Source organism: Lotus japonicus, chromosome 4 (assembly GCF_012489685.1).
Source record: "Lotus japonicus ecotype B-129 chromosome 4, LjGifu_v1.2".
NCBI lineage: Eukaryota > Viridiplantae > Streptophyta > Magnoliopsida > Fabales > Fabaceae > Lotus > Lotus japonicus.
The window spans coordinates 67230290-67251166 of record NC_080044.1 but is presented as its reverse complement, the minus strand read 5'-3'; the positions used below and the strand labels follow the sequence as shown (position 1 = coordinate 67251166).

General features: G+C 36.7%; 2 protein-coding genes across 2 annotated transcripts; one reads left to right on the top strand and one right to left on the bottom strand.

The window, feature by feature from the left end:
* Positions 1–472: 472 nt before the first annotated feature.
* Positions 473–9245, bottom strand: LOC130710295 (bifunctional dethiobiotin synthetase/7,8-diamino-pelargonic acid aminotransferase, mitochondrial). Its single transcript, XM_057559508.1, has 14 exons — positions 8507–9245; positions 8012–8182; positions 6734–6995; positions 6443–6523; positions 5826–5946; positions 5341–5489; positions 4523–4617; positions 3842–3957; positions 3622–3759; positions 3066–3199; positions 2837–2968; positions 2251–2385; positions 1421–1533; positions 473–850 (listed from the first exon to the last, which is right to left on the bottom strand). The coding sequence occupies exons 1-14, from the start codon at positions 9151–9153 to the stop codon at positions 679–681; spliced, it is 2466 nt and encodes an 821-aa protein (XP_057415491.1). The 5' UTR covers positions 9154–9245; the 3' UTR covers positions 473–678.
* Positions 9246–12576: 3331 nt separating this feature from the next.
* On the top strand, positions 12577–19964 carry LOC130710296 (uncharacterized). The gene is made up of 15 exons (XM_057559509.1): positions 12577–12825; positions 13479–13558; positions 13887–14004; positions 14117–14295; positions 14910–14992; positions 15081–15265; positions 15905–15966; positions 16179–16281; positions 16370–16489; positions 17104–17223; positions 17333–17453; positions 17537–17693; positions 18403–18475; positions 19086–19213; positions 19386–19964. The coding sequence occupies exons 1-15, from the start codon at positions 12585–12587 to the stop codon at positions 19506–19508; spliced, it is 1893 nt and encodes a 630-aa protein (XP_057415492.1). The 5' UTR covers positions 12577–12584; the 3' UTR covers positions 19509–19964.
* Positions 19965–20877: the final 913 nt, after the last annotated feature.

Here is a 20877-nt window from a genome sequence, read left to right as displayed (position 1 = left end):
AACTAGTAAATTAGTCCATCCTCAGGGTTTGAATCTCGGACCCTTCATCCTTCATCATACTCAACCCTTATGTCTCAAGCTCTTACCACTTGGTTTGTCTCAAGCTCTTACCACGTTTTGAATTTGATTTTTTGGGTTTGAAATTTGATGTATAACCTTTTCTAATTTCTATCCAACAGAATTTACTGATTTAATATAGCGAAGTCGCCATGTTTTTTTTGTTGATTGTTAAATCAGGTTATACTCCTAAGTCCTAACTAAGTAAGTCAAACCAAGTTTTATAATATTAGATAATAGTTATATATGGATTTTCTCATAATAATAACTTCCTAGTATTACCTCCAATAATATTCATATCCCTTTAAGCTTTAGCACTTAGCAGCAACCAAGGAACAAGATTCTTTCTCCAGAAAATGAGAGAAAACATTAAAATTCATTTTTTTTCGTTATCACATCTTGAAGGCAATAAGCATTATAAAAATAAAACAGCACATTTATGATGATCTACAGAAAAATATCAACTGAAAATTAAAACAATGATTAAACTAAACTCGAGCTTAGATTTTCACTCTCCTCAACCCTAGAAAATAAAAACTAAGCTTCAATCAGTAGCTGAAAGATTACACTAGTCCCACTTGGTAATCTACAGGATTCTCAATTAATAAAAGATTACACTCCTCATCCACTAAACTCTTTAAGCCTGTAATAGAGTTTAACGAGTAGTTCATTGCAAGTTTCTGGAGATGTACAGGGTCCACTCAAGAGATAAATAACGTTACCAAGAGGCCTCATGTATACACCATCTTCCCGAAGTTTCTGAAGAATTGGTCTTGCAAACAATGATCCATACCTGAGCAAAACTTAAGTTAGAAGAAAACCTTGTAAAGGGTAAAATGCACAACTTATTCAACTTTAATACCCCTTACCCACAGGGTTTCCCCCCACGTACCAAAGAGGTACATCAACAAAATGATCGAAATTAAAGGTTTATTTACACATTTTACAAATGAAAACATAAAGTTCAGGGTTTGAAAATAAAAAACTAAAGATAAATAAGCATGCATGACAAATTATCCAAAAAAACACTATTATTTTAGTTCATAGCCCTCGTTATGAATATTCTGGCATGTCTGCATATTAGTATCCAAGAGATACGGTCAATCTACAAGTAACTAAAATCCAGAGAATCATCTTGTAATCAAGAGCTTCCTTTTACCTCTTATGGCTATTTTCTTTTGGGATTCAACATCACAAAGTGATCAATTTTTTTCTTAGATAATGAATCAACAATAAAAACATATCACAAAATGTGTTAAAAATAGTATGTTACTAACATTCCTCAAATTATGCAATCTAACAGGAATTCTAGAATGAGGTGCAGAAGATTATTGAAAAGTAGGGGAAAGAGAGAACGATATACCCAGCATTATCGCCTTCTGCTTTTAATTCCAAGGCAAAAAGAGTCCCTAATGTAACTACTCTTTGAACTACAGGGTGTGACGAAATCTGATGAACCATTTTATCATCCCATAACTGCAAATGCATAATGAAAATTAAATAAAGGAACGTTACGGTAAAGTGAACAATAGTAAACTATATTGCAGCAGGCCAGCAGCCATGTAGAGTTTAACATGAAAAGCTCCCCAGGATAATTTTGTCAGATCTCATCATTGTATATCAAATGCTTATCAAAACAAGAACACGTTAATTAAGCATCATTTGTTCCTGGAAGATAAGAAGATATTTTTCATCGTTAACAGCAGAAAATGTGTTGTTTCTTTTCTTTAGTATCACAATGAAAGTTTATTCATAATCAATAATTTGCACAAAAGACATTCATCATCTAATTCCTAAGACATTTACTTTTATTAATTCCTAGAACTTTATTTTATACTGTATACAAAACATCTATGTTCACCTTATAAGGCCAAACAAAAGTAAGGTGAAGTGTTTAGAAGGAATGCATGAAACATTGGTGCAATCTATATAAGCAAAAACATGCATCCAGAAATGCAAGATATATGGCAAGAACAGGTGAACAACAAATACTTCATTGCATGACAAGAATTACACTGACAAAAATGGCCGGTGTAGTCAGTAGTCACCCATAATTTATATAGCATAGAATGACATTCCCTTTAAATATATTATAGCAAAATATAGATAAATTTATTCTCTTATGGAATTTTACATATGATGAAGTAAGAAGCTAATAAGTTCAGAGAAAACAAAAGATTGCGGTAAGCATACCTCCCGAAGTAATCTTCCTTCAGAAGTGATGTTAGTGTTGGAACAAGGGTCCTTAAACCATTGGATTGATTTAACAGCAGCCATGCAGCCCATAGCATGTGCAGAGTAAGAATGGCCATGTAAAAGGGCTTTGAGCTAACCAGAACAAAAGTATACATCACTTTAGAATGCAATCAAAACACTGTCTAGGAACTTTGCTTTGCATAGGCACAAAATACAAGTAACACCAAAAGGTAAAAAGTAGAGGCCAGCAAATCAAAATATAAATATAAATAAAAATAAAGACCCATGTGCATTGCACGGAGGTAAAATAAAATCACACTATTTGTCACAAGTAATATTGCAGTATATTTTCAAGCATGATTAGTTTATATCTGTTATACTTATATGAGAGCAATCAGAAAATCAACGACGAAGAATAAACAACTATTTGAAGTTGTTCAACAGTCTAATAGGTTGATGAAAGAAACAAAAATACACAACTATAATGTCAGCATAATAAGCAACCCATTCCATCAAAGCATCAAAATCTAAAATACAACAGTTTCCGTGTCCAACTCCAGAGTCTTTCAAGAAAAAGTTGTACCTTCGAGTCTCCAATAAATGAATCAAAAACATCATTTGTTGCCAAGGTGGCTGCCAGTGGTATAATCCCACCAGTCATTAGTTTCCCAAAGCAGGCTATATCTGGTACACAATGGATTAGCTCCACTGCAGTCTGAGAAGAAACATAAACAAAAAAAATCAAATAATTGAAGAATATAAAATACATTTTATCGAAAATGAGAAAATAGAATAGTTATTAAGGGATTCACCTCTACTCCCAAACGCCAAAAACCAGTAAAAACCTCATCAAAGATAACTGGAACTTTCCTACTCCGACACTCATTAACAAGTACACGCTGAAAAAGTGGATCAACCATATGCATTCCACCAGAACCTTGTATAACTACAGAACAGTTCAGGAATCAGATGGGATCATCAGTCTCAGGAAAAGGTGCAATCAAATCAAAATAAATTAGAATATCTAGAAGGCCACTGAACCAACTTCAGAAACAAGTAATCTTACAGGAACCAAGAAAAACAAACACGACAGTTTTGCTATGTGGAAGACCTAGAACGGCCCAAATGCAGTATTTTAATCACATTTCACACAGGTAATTGTGTTACTGCTGACATAGAGGAATCTAATGCATTGTCATGTCGAAGAGTGTTAAGTAAGCAAATGATTCTTTCTTTCTTTTATTTTTTTCTTATTCAGCTTCATGCATGCATTGGAAAAATATAAAATCAACAGCATTAGAGAGGAGATAGTGAAACTAAAATGACACTTAAAAATATGCAAAATAAAGGCAGCATAAAATATCTTGCCTGGCTCCATAATCAATGCTCCAATAGTATTCGACCCACTAAATCCAGATAACACTTTAGATATGTAAGATGAATAAACTGTAGCAAGCTCAGACTTGTCCCTGCCCTTGCAAAATATTTCATCACGAGAAGCAAAAGCTGTGAGAGTGTCAGCAAATCAAAATGATGATATTCCAAACAGTAACCAAGAAACGAAATAAAGTTGGAAATTTGAACTTACTGAGATTTTCAAGTTTCAGATTCTCCAATTGAAATCCTTTAGGTAAGGAAATATTCCATGCATTGTTCTGCATAGAGACAGAAGGAGGGTCCAGAAAAAGACCTCTTCCAGTGTACCTATGAAATTGAGAATTGAAACTTAGAAGGGTTTCATGAGAATTAGTTAGGTGTAGAAAAATAGAATCCATTCCCGGACAGAAGGTTTTCACACGAGTATCCATTTACAAACAGATGTCCAGAAAATATAAGGAAAACATGCTCCAAAATAATGATGATCTCTAGTTTCAACTTTCAATATCAGAATTCACAAACAAAATATAACAACATAACTTCGCACAAGGTTTTTAGACAAAATTATACTAAGCATGAACAATAGATTTTAAAATAAAATAGACAAGCTGACTTATGCTAAACAGAAGTAACAAACCAAAACTGCTTATGTCTATTTTTGGCATATCCAGCAACACCTTTTATAATGTTTTACATGAAGAATTATAAATGCCCATGCTAACTGGATACCAAATTCCAAAACCACCAATTGACCATGGGCATTTTCCGTCAATATCTATCAAATGTAACTTTGTTAGCAAGACAGTGAAAAATGAGAATAGTAATCCTCTCATGTTTTCAGAAGACCCAATTTCATATTTCTCAAGTATGCAGTAGAAGGAAACATGTATACCATGGTTGCTGCAGGAAGCCTGTATAAGATGATGGTGCCTGTGCTTCCATAGCACCTAATGTGTCACCATGATAAGATCTCTGAAGAGCGAGGACCTGAAATAATTAAATCCACAAGCATTAAGAGAGGTGTACTTCATTGAATGAAACTACTTTTTTAAAAGACAAGGTTATACTGCTATATAGAGTATATGCAAGGAGGAATATGTGAAGTCTATGTTGCTGTCATTTGAACAGCATGAATCAATGAATTCAACTGAGAAAGATACACAACATTATTCACTTAAAGTAAAAAGACATGGGAGGCCATTCAAATCACAACAATATTTGAAAGATACTTCCAGATCATTATCAGCCAGCATAAAACCAGAGGCTTCATTTTAAAGGGAAAAAAGAATTCCTTGTAAAATTATTCTAGTTTAGGAATAACTAACCACTCAACTGTCAACCAGTTCACAAAGTTCGAAGACAGGCTAATAAGTAACCACTTGATGAAAAGACCAACCACTTGAGTGAAAATTAGTGTCGAAACTAGAAAAATTCTTGTGAAAAAACCTTCCTCCTTGACCAAAAAAAAATCCTCCTAAAATAAAGAAAAGCAAATAACAAATTAAAGAAGGGGGTGCGCCATGAAAACATTCCCACCCAATAACAAATTAGGGAATGAGATAAGACTTATTGAAAACACAGAAATTTTCCTCAAGCCAAATTCACCACAAAACAGCACAGCGCCAAAGCCTTCACTCCCATGCATTGCTCAAAAACTAATCAAAATAAATAACTGCAAACTGAAAAGACAAATGGACTGAAGGAACCAACCATTAGCTCAGGAGATCTTTCAGTTATGGTATCCTCATCAGAATCCTGAATGAGTCCATGATCAACAGAAAATTTACGAAATGCCATCTTGAGAGCAATTTCAATTGCTGTAGATCCATTGTCTGAAAAATATGCACGAGAAGCCCAACCTGCATAAACCCTAGTTCGGTCACCCAGCTGAAATGGAAATTAACATGAATAACTAACAAAAACTGCAAATTGTTCACAATATAACATATTTTATCATTCAGGGGATAACACTGGCCAGTGGCAAACATCCCTAAGTAGCAGTAGGAAACTAGGAATAAACTGAAAAGCACGTGTTTAACCAACGTAATTGTATTCATGGATCAAATAGCCCTAAGACCAGAACGCAGATCATACATTAGATACAAACTTTTAGGAACACCTTGGTAAAATCCTATTAGATAAAACAAAAACAAAATTGATTTGAATATGGAAGAATATTCAAACAGCACACTAACCTTTCCCCACGCCTTGAAGCAAAAGCTCAGCACAATTTAAGGCTGGTTCATGAACATTCTCTGGGAACATTACATGCCCAAATCGTGCAGCAGTATATCCCATCTCCCTAGCAAGCTCAGCCTGAAATTACCTAAATCGAATGATAGCATTAAAGGAAAACTTCAGAGATGCTATCATAAAGGGGCATCCAGGTCTATATAAGCAGGCAAACATGTTCGACTTATATGTTATCATCGATCCAAGTATAAAGATTCACTAAATGTTACATTGGATATTTGACTGCCTAATTAAAGCAGGACATTTGATGAGTTAAATGATATGGTTAAGCATTATAAATTAAAAACATAGACAGAATATTTTTACAAGCATATCCAACAGTTTAAGAAAGGAAGAATGTCATATTTCAGAACATGTCCCTCAATCAAATAACCAATATTTTTTGTTTTTGCAGATGTTAACCTGTTCGGGAAACGGTGGTAGTCCCTCCCAACAAATGACTTTCCCGGGGATCTAGCTTGCCAACCACTAGACCAACACCTTGTTGGTAATCAAATAGCCAATATGAATATTAAAAGTTTGAATAACAAAATTAAAAGCTTCAAAAAATGAGGATGACCTGCAAAATAGCATCAGGTCCTTGAGTCCACCAACTTGCACATGCATCAAATAATGGTGCTATGACTTCTGTCTTCTGAGCCTATAAAAAAATGGTGATGTGTCATCTAAGTGTCCGCACATGAAAAAGCATGAATGAAGATTCTATAGAACTCCTGAATCTAATTCCAACGTAAACACTAATGTAGTAAGCTCAACATTGTACACATAGGGCAGTTCACTAAGATTTGTATTGCAACACCTAAAAAAATCAAAAAAAAAAGAACAAATAAGGATTTTTCTTGAAACAAACCTTGAAGACTGCAAAGTTCTCACCACAGCGTGAATCAATTACTGTGACCCCTCCATCAGGTACAAGTTTGTGTTGTGTGAAAGGCCACCAGATGATATCCCTTGCTTTTCTTGGCATGTCATGCAATTTTTTAATTCTCTCAAAATAAGCAGATAGCATTATTTCCTTTAAATTATTAAATACACCATGGGAACCATCAAACCATTCCATTAAGTCATTTGATGGATCTTTTGGAACAGGTGGTAGCACTAGAACAGGAACCCTGCATTAAGATGGCAACAATAGTATATAATCACATAGTAATCATACCGCAAAACAGAAGAAAAGTCAAAACCATAAAGATAGTTGATTAGCTGAAATGTAAATGCAGATAAAAAGACCTCTAGATGTATATATGAATATGTAAGTGTCAGAAAGCGAGAGAAAGAGAGAGAGACACTGGTGTGTTTGTAAAACTCAATTCAGTGCTGAAAATGAAGCGCCTGTTTACTTTCTATTTCCAGTTTTTAGTTTTAATTGCAACAATGCCCCCTTGTTTTCACTTCATTTTTTATTTTCATAGTTTTGGCTAGGAAACAGTGAGAAAAATAAAATGCAGTTCTTGTTGTTTCCTATACAAGACTTTGAAAACAGGAAACAATTAAAACAATGGGACATTGTTGCGAATAAAACTAAAGGAAGGAAATACAAATGGAAATTAAACCGACCCTAAAATTTTCAAACCAACACTTGGCAACCCATTAGCAAGAATTCTTATGAGTTGAAACCTCAAACCCACATTGACATGCATGACGTTTAGTCACACTTTACAAATGCAATTTTGAACACAAAAAATATTTTTTCTTGGTGATTTAGCACAAGTAATTGTATAACATTATTCAAGCAAAATTCATTTTTACAAGTTTTTTTATAAGCCAAATAGGATAAATCTTCCCAAACAGAAAACTCAGTCTTCCAGAAGCAAAACAGACAAAATTAATTCTTCTATCATACATTTAGCTCAAAATGAAGTTATGCAGACTGTCCAACAAGATTTTAGTGTTGCTCGTTTGTTACCTATAAAATAAATGAATTTAAATAAAAACTTTAGAAAAAAAATAAAAATATTGCTGAAACCATTCACCATGCCTGAAATTAAAACATCCAGTGCTTAAAATAAAAACAATTTCGAACATTAATTTTAAAGCTTGTCACTTAAACTTAACTTTTCTTTACTACAAAAATTCTTTCATGTCACAAGCAGAAAGAGAACAAAATAACTGGTGTAATCAAGCCTACTTGTTTCGCATATAAGACAATAGGGGACCCTCATTGAGAAGGCCGTGATCTTCAAAAATAACAGCAGCAACATCATAACCCCGAAGCGTCAAGGTCTCGTACGCTGATATTGTTCCCGAAATTCCTCCCAGCCGCCCATCTCCAACAAGAATTGCAGGAATACGAAACGGCCTGACCAAAAATGGCAGAAGAAACAGATTCAACAAAAGAATAAGATTTGAACTATGCCATATAGACCACTATTCTACCACATATTATATGTTTGCTTCCTTAGCCTACATGTCTATGAGTTCTCATGGCTACACTCTGACAAAGGGTAGCAAATATCAAACAGTCCATGAATTGTTAGCAAAAGATAATCAAATTTAAACAAAGGGGCAAGCATCTCAACAAAATTTGAGGCACCTAACTAAATACATAGACCTAAAAATCGTTTCATCAAAGCTGAATCTGCAAGTGTTTGAACAAAATGACAAGAAAGGTTGAAATTCACACCTATACAAGTCACATTGAAGTGACCCAGAAGGACCTGGGCTAGCAACTCCACCAGCGGTCTCCACAATACACATAACTTCCGACCTCTCCTTCCCTACGCCACTTTCTACCACGTCTCGAAAGCACCTCCGCAACGTTTCCAGCACCACCGAGTCCTTGACGACGAAACCTTCCCTCTCGGCGGCCAAATGCGGCGACACGGCCTCCTCCCACGCGTACAGCGTCTTGCAAACCAGCTCCGAGGAGGCGGAACGTTCTCCGTCAGCTGAAAAAGAAGTCTGGTCATTCTCCGTCGCAGCGGCGCGGGAGGCATTGAGGACGCGGAGAGAGGCGGAGAGAGCAATGCGGGGGGTGGTGCGGTTGCGGAGGTGGAAGAGCTTGTTGAAGACGAAGCGGGAGTCGGAGTCGGAAGGGAAGCCGGTTTGGAGGGGCTTGAGGTAGTGGAATTTGACGGGGGAGGGGGAAGAGAGGAGGGAGGAGGCGGCGATGCCGGCGGAGACTAGGGTTTTGCCGACGCCGGTGTTGGAGCCCCAAATGAGGTAGATAGGGTGGGATAGAGGGAGCTCGAGTGGTTGCGAGGTGGTGGTGGTGGATAGTTTTCGGCGGCAGTGACGGCGGGAGAGAAGGACGGAGGGGAAGCGGAACATGGCGGAAGAGTGGTTGTATTAGAGTTTGGTGTAGAGGACGAAGTTTAAGGAGGGAAATCAGAAATGAAACGTCACTCTACAATTCAACTCAAGCTAACAAACAATTAGATGTATCTTATGATATTTAATTCGATGTGCCAAAAAATTCAAAGAGTATATTTTTTTCTTTTAATTTTTTTCTTTTAATTAGATGTATCAGTAAATTCAAAAGTATATAGTTTAATGAGATTAATTTCTATGCACCGACGGTGTATTACACCGTCATTCAATCACATCCCTCCATTTTGTTAGCTTACAATTAATTTTGAATTTAAGAATATCTAAAAATAGGAAATGGAAGGTTGTGATTGAATGATGGTGTAAAGCTTTTATGCACAAAATGGAAGGTTGTGATTGAATGATGGTGTAAAGCTTTTTACACCGTCGGTGCATAGAAATTAATCTCATAGTTTAATACTGCTTAAAACTTGTTCTTTATCAGCAACACTTGTGGCAAGAAAAGGATGTTGATGACCTTAAGTGGCTCTTAATTCATTTGAATAGGTTTTATAAAGAAATATATAAAATGAGTGAAGTTGAGGGGAAGATTTCACTTTCTATCATTTGGAACTTATAATTAAAAAAGTATGAGTGAAGAACATGTAGACAGGGATCGCAACGGGTCGGGTCAAGTCGGGTTTTGTCTTTCTCAAATCCAACCCGAACTCTCATACCCAACCTAAAGTTGTCGGGTTTCGGATTTACTCAAACCCGTTGTAGCCTCAAACCTAAGTCCTAACCCAACTTGATGCATAGACTTTTCTGCAAAACAAAAACGTAACTTATATTATTTTGTTGTGAAAAACCCGTTGTATATCTTTTTGCAAGAAAATATAGTATCTTGTTGTTCTAATATAACAAAATTGTTAACAAATCAAGTTGTTAACGTGATATAAATATATAAGAGTAGTTATGTAATATTATATATTGTTCGGGTTCGGGTGCAGGTTTCACCAATACCAAACTTAGTTATATCGGGTTTCACTTCGTCTAACGTCTACTCCGTCTAGTGTCTACTTCGTCTAACGTCTACTTCGTCTAGTGTCTACTTGGACCAAGTATAAGTCTGAGACTGATGGTGACCTCAATCATAAGATATGAAAAGTGGCATTTGTGCTATCCAACTTTATATCAGATGAAGATGCTCAGTCATAAGATATGGAAAATGGGTTTTGTGCTATCCAACTTTATATCGGATGAGGATGCTACTCATTAGGGTAAATCATAGACTTTGTACAAAAGTAGAAAGCCTCAAACAGAAAGTTACGGGGCTATTTGCCGAGTTCCTTAGAGAGAGTTGTCTCGCGCCTCTTTAGTGCTAATTTTTCAACAACCATATTTTCAAGGGAGCTGTATTAAGGGCACGTGAAGAAAGTTTCAAGACTGGTTATTGAGTTCTAATTGCGTATATTTCAATTGAGTTGTTCATTTGTTTAAGTCTTTTATTGCTCATTTAAAAAAAAGACTTTTATTGTTCCATTTATAACGCTTTATGTGTGCATCTCAAGCTTAAACACTTAGCAAAAGCACAAAGGTAATTGAGCTTACATTTATATTATAATCTCTAAGAGAAAATCCAAAATAGAGAAACATTTTTACACTTTTAATACTTGTTGTGTGTTTATTTTTCCATTCTTTACTAATTTCATAAATTTATTTGTTTATTTATTTCAGCCTTTGCTTTCAATTTTATGCTTATTTTTTAGCCATTATTTACTGTGTTTTTCTCCATTATTTTAGTTAGCATTCAACTATATCGTCTACCCAATTTTAGTAGCAATAATTAAGAGTTTTTTTTCTTCAGAATATCTTAAAAATTTGTATTGAAGAACAAACTCACTTTTTTGGGTAAAGGTTTGTTTAGGGAATCATTTTATCATTGCTTATCATTTGATTAGTACGATAGTCCTAGATCTAAATTAATTAATATTTGGTGCATCGCATCATGCATGATAGTATAAGATACAATACATTATGAGTCTACTTACCGTTTAGTGCTTACATTATATTGTTTAAACTTATCTATAAATCCACTCATATACATTAAAACAATTAATTATATTATTTAATTCACTATATCAATGGTTGATGAAGTCTAATAAGATCGTAATTCGTAACCTACTTGAAATTATTTAATCCATTGACACAATCATCACCACCGCCCACCTCTGTCACCAACACCGTTGTCGCCATTGCCATCACTACTGCCGCAGTCGTTGCTGCCATAACCATTGCCAACTCAACTGCCATGATCACCCTTCAATCATTGTTGTCACTACCACTACAACTGCCCCCACCACCACTATCATTGTTGTGACCACCACAACCAACTCCACCACCACCGCCCTCACCACTGACTCACCACCCTCACAATTATCATCGCCACTAACATCATCACCACACTACCGCCACCAACCACCACCATTCGCTACTGCCATTGTTGTCACGATCGTCCTACAACATTGTCACTACCACCACTACTACCACTGCAACAAACTCCACCACCCATCACAATCGCCTCTGCCATCACTATCACCACTACATCATAGTCGTTGCTACCACCACCACTATCGTCCTCCACCGCCTATACTGCTACCACCACCATATACCATGACCAACATCAGCATCACCACCACTGTCATTTTCATCAAGCGTATGATTGTATTTGTTATGGGAGACGCTCTATTCGATCACCCCTTGGGTCGATCACACTGTCTCCTCACCCGACCAATTATGGGATCGATAAACCCCGACCGACCAACCAAGTAATTACTTCCAACTGAGAACTCCAACTCTATTAGCTCAAGTTCCACAACTCTTGTGGACCAAAGCTAGGAGACTACTGTTATGGGAGACGCTCCAGCCGATCACCCCCGGGTCGATCATGTTGTCTCATCACTTGACCAAGACTAGGGACGATCAACCCGACCGACCAACTAAGTAATTATAGACCAACAACCGAGACAAAGACATGAAGCTCGAGGGTGTACTATGCACTCATGACCGCCTCGAACCGCTCAATTCCAAACTCTATAAAAGTCAAGGCATGAAGAGCTTAAGGTACACATTAATCTAACTCATTTCTCAGTCCCTTAGCTCACGTTCTAACTTGAGCGTCGAAGAGTCACCGCATTGACCCCTCCTAGGCACAACGAACAAAAGAGCACCGTCAAGACCGTCATCTCGCCACCCCCCTCACCGGAGTTCCGTCGCTCCCCTCTCTCCCAACCCCATCCCGGGTAGTCTTAATCGGTTTTCCTCAATCAGGATTAATTAAAAAGATACGATAAATTATATCGTGTAAGATCAAAAGCGGGAAAATATTAATTGTTTTATCTTGCTTATACTATCACACTATACAATATATTAACAAATCGTGTCTTAAGCGTGTGATGAACGATGACAATCAAACTCGAAAATATGATAGCGTAAGCAGAAAGATAAATGTAGGAACAGATATACAAAACAAGAGATTGATATTATCCGGCAGAGAAAGGGCTACGATACACGGCCAGTCAATCCATCGCACCACTGTTCCGCTCGCGATGGCCTCTTCTACCTCCTCCGCTGAGCCTTCTACTCCTCTTTCCGTCTTCCTCGGTGTCGACGTTGGCACCGGCAGCGCTCGTGCAGGTCCAATTCTACCATTCACTTCCTTTTCCCTCCGTTTTGATGATTTTTTCTGCCGAAATTGATCATATATATAAGCTTGCATTTTTTGCATGCCGTTTGCAATTTATGCTAGTGAAAATTACCATTAGCAGTAAGAAACAGTGCTGGTCCTGTTGTCCTTTTTTCTAATCTGCTTGTGTTAGTGTGTCTGGAATTTTATCCTAGTTAATATGGTAGCTCATGGTTTTCTCTTTTGCATTGTAGTTGCAGCCTTGTAGGTGTTAGAATATAATATAAAACCATTTATGTGGCCCTTACCCAATAGCTTAAGCTTTTGGGATAATTAGTTGTTTGACAGCAGACCCTTCATATGGGAGGTTTTCACTTAAGAGATACTCTAGACTCTAGTTCTTTACTCCTTATCAATTTTTTTTTTGATGAAAATACTCTAATTCTCATTTAAGAACCTTCATATTTTTTAAACAAAAATCTCTCTCCTTTACCACAAATAGCTAGTTTTTTTTTGCACAAACCATCCTTAATTTGAATGGATGTTCACGTGATAGCTTTTATTAAATTGTCATTGTTTATGTAGTATCAGCTAGATATGCCAATTAACTTTTAATCATTGTTAGATGTGACAATCTGGACCTCTTACTTGAATACTAATACAGGCCTGTTTGATGAGAAAGGAAAGCTTCTTGGTTCGTCTAGCAGCGCAATACAAATATGGAAAGACGGTGCCCATGTTGAGGTAATTCTTTTTCTCTTGAGTTCATGGACTGTCAGTAAATCTTAATGACTGCCTCAAACTGGTGATCACTGCAGAACATTGTGTTCACCTTGTGGATTGTGGGGGGAGTTGTAAATAGTCCCAAATCAGTGGGACTGGTGCCCTGTCAGCTTTTATATACACCGTAGTTTCTGAGATAGCTAGAGTTTCATGTCAGAACCTAGTACCTCCCACTGCAAATAAATCTGAATCATGTTTCTGCTTCATTTTTTTATTGGACCAGCTTCTTGTCTATAGTGTTGATCTTCTGCGTTTTTATGATGTGGATTCATCTTTTTGTTCTAAACAGCAATCCTCTACAGATATATGGCTTGCAGTTTGTGTAGCTGTAAAAGCAGCTTGCTCTCAAGCAAAAGTTGCACCTACCGACGTAAAGGGTCTGGGATTTGCGGCTACTTGTTCTCTTGGTATGATACAATTTTAAAATTGATTTTTTTGTTTTTTTTTTCTTTAAGAAAATGGAAGATTTAATTTTATGTGCAATGACTGTAAGCCTGTAACTGATTGTTTATGAATTAGTTGCGGTGGATTCTGATGGCTCACCTGTTTCGGTTTCTCGGAGTGGTGATTCAAGAAGAAATGTGATTGTATGGATGGATCATAGAGCTGTAGAACAAGCCGAAAGGATAAATTCACGTAACTCACCTGTTTTGCAATACTGTGGTGGGGCCGTTTCACCTGAAATGGAGCCACCAAAGGTACCATCTGAACTAGTCACATCATTTCATCACTGGTCACCGTACATAGTATACTGTCCTAGTGTGTAGTAAATTTATTGTAAGCATCATCCTCTTATATGGTACTCTTCTATAAGAAAATTAAATTCTGAGTAATTATCAACTTTTTATGGCAATGGATCTATAACTGTTGATGGCAATGATCACTGAAAGTGTTAATTTCAACATCTGCAACTGGGATAGGGACTTATCGTCTGTATTGGATAAATTTTGAACATCCTAAGCAGTTGATCAGTTAGGCACAATTGATGGGATTTGTGGGATTATCTATTAACTGATTATTATATCACAAAAAAGTTTTTGCTCTTTAAACTTCTTGTTTCTTGTGTCTCTTGTTTCTTGTTCCATTTTATTTTTATTTGAACTTTTGGAGTATAGTGGTTAAAAAAACTTAACAATCAGAAAATATTATCTAAAAGTTACCCTTTGAAAGTTGAAACTACTAAACTAGCTATGTTCTGCACATTACAGTTGGTTCATATGATGTATTTTTGTTTTATTTATATTTCGGAGTTTGATACCTATTGATTAAATTATGGCTTTATCAAATTTTAATGATGCATTTATCTTTCCAGCTTCTATGGGTTAAAGAAAATTTGCAAGAATCTTGGTCAATGGTTTTGAGGTGGATGGACTTGAGTGACTGGTTGTCATACAGGTTGCTTATGTCTTCTTTATGTCCAACATCAGTTTGATGTTCAAGTCTTGTGGCACTTCACTTGGATTAATTCTTGGCAATCTTTTAGGGCAACTGGAGATGATACTCGCAGTCTTTGCACCACAGTTTGTAAATGGACATATCTTGGACATGCACACATGCAACATATTGACGATAAAAATTCCCGAGATATGGAAGCTTGCGGGTGGGATGATGACTTTTGGGAAGAAATTGGTTTGGGTGATCTTGTTGAAGGTCATCATGCAAAGATAGGTATTCATCTCATTAACATCAATCTTGTCAATAATCAACTATATCAAAAGTCTTAAGTTATTGGGTAACAGAACATGGATGGTCTTATATTAAATCTCTGCAAGTGCTTTTTGGATTGAAATGTAGATAATAAAATACAAAATTTCTGTTTTAGTAGACTTGTTCTTGGACCAAATTATCAAATGTGTAAATGCTATATGCTTTTGTATCCCCCAATCTGCAACTGAATATTCTTGGTTTGCAATTTTAAATAAGGGATAGGAAGTGTCTCCAACTAGAAAACTCGTTGACCATGATTATAACAAATTTGTGTCAGTGTCACTTGTCCATTTTTATAATTTAGGAAGTAATCTAATGGAATAATTTGGTGTGACTGCATACTGTGATAGTCAGTAGTCCACCTTTGCTATAATATTGAACTCAATTTTTTTCTCCCTTTGGAAGTTTAATATAAAGAAACAATGTTCTGGAGCAAGATAATTAGTCATGATGTATGAATGTTGATAATTGCTTATTTCTTGAAGAGTTTAGGCTTTATCAGTTGATCTGTGTAAGCTTATGATTAATTGTCTGCTGTTTGTCCCATTCACTGCTATTTGTCTTCCCACTGCTTAACTTGATAGTGAATCATACTAACAGGACGAAGTGTCGCTTTCCCTGGCCATCCTCTGGGTTCTGGCCTTACTCCTACTGCAGCAAAGGCAAGATGTTTAGTACTAAAATTATACATTATTTTGAAGTTTCAACTGTTACTGGCTTGAGGTTTATTGACAAAACAAACTTGTATTGCTTAGTTGGAAGACTAAGCACAACCTTTCTCCTTCTATGCTGATTGGTTCACTTTCAAGTGACAAACTCCTATGAAGTGCCTGGTTTCAATATTTCTAAACTCTTAACAGATTGAAATTTTCAGGAACTGGGTCTTGTGCCAGGAATTCCTGTAGGGACATCACTAATTGATGCACATGCTGGTGGTGTGGGGGTAATTGAAAGTGTGCCATCATCAGAAGCTGAAGGTTGTCATAATTTCCTTATACTTGTGATTGTAAGTCATTCAAATGAAGCAGTAGCGTTTCTTAACTTGAAAAACTTATGGATCCTCAGAGCATGACGAGGAAGCAATTTGCAACCGTATGGTGTTAGTTTGTGGAACTTCTACATGCCATATGGCTGTATCCCGGAGCAAATTGTTCATTCCTGGGGTTTGGGGGCCATTTTGGTCAGGTACTGTACTTTTTCCATTTTATGAACTAAATCTCAACTCTAGATGACATCGTACCTTTCTCTTGGAAGACATTTGAAATAGCTGTGGTCCGTGGATTATGTATTGGGGTGGCTACCATGACCATTCACGCAGTTTAAATGCTGTTAATACCATCATAATTCAAAACTGTAGTCTCAAGTGAGAAGTGGAACTACCCTTTTCGATAATAATTCCAAGTTGCTTAGTTGTGGTTGAAAATTCATGAATAAATTTTTCTTTGGTTGGAACTTGGATCTGAAAAGGTGTTAATTTGGGATTGAATATTTGTCGCATTTTGATGTTAATATTTTATGGTTTTGTGACTGTATTCTCATTAATATCATTCACTCATGTGTCTTTGTAAAAATATTTGCGTGACTACTTATGATTAGTTCCAGTTTCTGGAATATTAATATTGGCATAAAGTAGAAGGTAACTTAAATCAGAGTTTACGTTTGACAGGTCCACCTGAAGGATAACCTGTGTAATTTTCTCTATCTTCTACTTTATATAAGGTGAAATGATGTTGTTTTCATCATTGCTTCTCTTGCATCCGCTATGTTGTGATGCGTTTCTTCTTTATCTGGACTTTCAGCAATGGTACCAGAATATTGGCTAACTGAAGGTGGACAGAGTGCTACTGGTGCATTATTGGATCATATAATTGAAAACCATGCTGCTTCTCCACGGGTTGCAAATCGAGCTGCCTCCCAAAGTAAGGTTTTTCCTCTTCTTCTGGAATATACAAAAAAATTATCATTTATACAAGTCTGTTTTTTATGAATGTTTTAACGAGGCTAATTTTCTATAGTTCATTATATCAGAGATTTCAGTGTTTGAACTACTGAACAAGCTCTTGGAAACAATGATGATTGAGCAGAACCGATCCTTTGTAGCCGCCTTGACTGAAGATTTACATGTTCTTCCTGACTTCCATGGGAACAGGTATTTGGGGACCAACATCATCTTTCCTCTGTTATATGCAATGACAGTGTCCGAATAATGGGCTGTTATATATGATGGCCCAGGTCTCCCATTGCAGACCCAAAATCGAAGGGAGTTATGTATGGTTTGACACTTGATGCAAGTGATGAACAGTTGGCTCTTCTATATCTGGCGACTTTGCAGGGCATTGCATATGGCACACGTCACATTGTAGAGCATTGCAACGCACATGGTCACAAAGTAAGGATGCACAATACTATAACACATATCTGAGATTATTACCAGTTCTTTAATTTGGCTTTTTAAACGTCCATCTCACGTTTTCACCCGGACCCCCTGACAGTCTGACAATCACCTTGGTATAAAATTGTTTTCCCAGCATCACTCACCCTTTAAGGTCAAGACACGCTTATTAGAAACCCCTCCCCAGGAAGGTACAATTCCCGGATTTTTGGATACTTCTCAAAGCAATAAGGGGAAAAACAAGAAAAACACAACAGAAAGGTAGAATATAGCTGCTGCTAACACTTAAATATGTCCTCAGCTTTCTTCTGAACTAGTGAATACGCATTCACACACACTCTCCTCTACTTCACCTCCCCTAAATAGTTATTCTCATTCCATTATGCCAGCTGAATGTCCACTTAGTAACTAACTTCAAGTCTTCAACTAGGCCCTACACTACCACCTCGACCACTTTTGGGGCCTTTTTGTTTACCTTGCAAGCTTTTAGTCCATGAGAGGATTATTGTACTGTTCTCGTCTAGGATCATCTCTCATATTCTGGTTACTAACATCATGTTAGGATACTTACTACTTGTAGGTAAATTTTTTCTGTATATTTGTTGTATGGTCCTGTTTGTGAATACTGAATTCATTACTCTTGGCTGTTGATGGAGTTGCTGGCTTTATTATCAATTTATCATGATTGTTCTTCCTTTGCCTGCAGATCAACACACTACTTGCATGTGGTGGCCTATCAAAGAACCCTATCTTCATGCAGGAACATGCTGATATTATTGGTATGTGTTGAAGAGGGTCTGGGACCATGTATGCATGCACACTGATATTCATGTGTTACATATTCTTTGTGAACCTTTTTCAGAATAAAGAATGGTATGGAGTATGCTCCAGTTCTAACACACTAACAAAATTATGCTAGTATCTCACAGTCACAGTCCAGTCCAGTTTGGGTTGATGCCTGATGGTCAACCTAGAAAAATAAATCATACTTGATTCTTTGTGTGTTTTACAAATCATTCCACAGTTCAAGGTTTGGTTTGTTTCCAAACCATGTCAAGTCAACAGAAACAAAAAGCTAAAATGCCAGAATTGCAATAGCACTAGCATATAAGTCAGTTTAAAATTCTTATCTTGCCCAATTTTGTTCAGATTTTAAATACCCCTGCTAGTATCTCTGCCATTAGCACAGGAATTTGCAAGTTTATGGACCGCTTTGAAGTATAGGTGGAAATTGTTCCATGATCTGGATTCTGTCTTACTTTAATTTGCTTTAATTCATCAATGAAAATGACTGGCTGCGCATTGGAATGATAAGGAATGACACTGATGATCATGGAGACTTTATTTTCTTTTTATTTAAATAATGAATTGCTTTTACAATTTTCTCAGGTTGCCCTATAATTCTTCCAAGGGAAAGTGAATCTGTGCTCTTGGGTGCTGCTATTCTGGGTGCTGTTGCTACAAGGAAATATCATAGCCTTAGGGAGGCCATGAAAGCCCTGAATGCACCTGGTCAGGTGCGGCCACCTTTCTTTCTCTCTTGATATAGTAAAGATAATTGCATGTGGTACATCACCAGATTTTCCACTCTACTGCCTCTCTCACAAGCCAAGTTTTTCAGTTAATAAATTAAAACTCTGCTACTCCTAGTTTTCCCTGAAGGCTAATGAATTTCATGGATTTCGGCAGGTCATTCATCCGTCTAACGATCCAAAGGTCAAAAAGTACCATGATGCCAAATACAAGATCTTCCGGGGCCTTTATGAACAGCAACTCTCCCATCGATCTACGATGGCCCAAGCTTTGGCATAGTTTTGCAAAATGCTTGGACTCAACTGTCACTGTCAATTAAAATTAGATGCTCATTGCGGAGCCTCTATAGACATTCATTCCTCAGGGTTATGTTCCCCCCTCCCCCAGTAGTTAGACATTAAGACTTTAAAAGATGCGGGGAAAAATAAATCATCAACATGGTGATGGAAATTCTAATAGAAGTGTTATGTACAGGCTATCTAGCATCATTTTTTTTCCTCAAATGAATGCTGAACGCACACTTGTCCAAAGCAAATAGGCAGCTGGTATCGAAATGTAGAAATTTAGCCTGTTTTATAACATTTTTACCCAATTCCGTATGACTTAGGTAGCATTTAAATAATAGTCAATAGACGAACAAAAGGATGTAGTCAAATCCAATGGGACATTAATATGTCGCGTTGGGTGATTTTACTATTGCAAGGATCATTGGAGGGTTTTGAAATGCTTTAAAAATTCTACAGTCCATTTTTTTATTGCGTTGATCATCCTGAGAATGTCTTCCTCCAACATGTCAGTGCTCATTACTTGTCACGTTCATGCCATTTGCATCCATGCTATTTATTGAATATTTATAAGAAAAAGCCTTATCTGAAAAGAGAGTGCTATTTTATCGCTTATTAGTATTGGTTACTACTTTCCTACACCTCTCTATGCCTTTTCCTCTCTTGCAGCCACAGCGATTTTGTAGCATAACTTTGGAGTTGTTAAGGCTGGAGTCCTTCCCCTTCCAGCCACACCTATATTTGTTTATTGTCTTTTGATTTTCGAAATGTATTTTTCGTTGGATATGAGTAAGTAAATCCATTCCATGCCTTAGCATCAGATTTTCTGGAGATTAATCGGCTCCTTCAGCGTCAGTGGAGTGTTCAGCTCCAGCATGTTTCCCGTAGTGCTAATGAAGTGGCGGATTGCTTAGTCGGTTTAGGCCTGTCTCAGTAGTGTGACTTTCTTTGATTAGAGGACCCCCCTCCTCAGCTTGATCCCATCTTAGCTAGGGATCTGCTAGCTTTGTAGTCTTTCTTTTTGTCGTTTAACTTTCCGATGTATAAAAAAAAAACTATAGTGGATTTTTTAATATTAATGTTTTTGAAGTTTTAATAAATTTGGTATTTTTCTATTGAATTGGTATGCCTATGATTTTATATGCTATTTTTATCTTTGGGTTGGGACTTGGGATTGATCACCTTGTTAGAGATGGAGTTAATTATTTCACAGGACCACATGACTGACATGAGGATCAGACAAATGTGAAAATTTTATATTTTTTTAATATTAAAATTTTGTATTTATATCTCTCATCTATACATATTTAATGCATACACGTAAGGATCCAATATTTTGATATGAAAGAAAAACACCAGAGTTT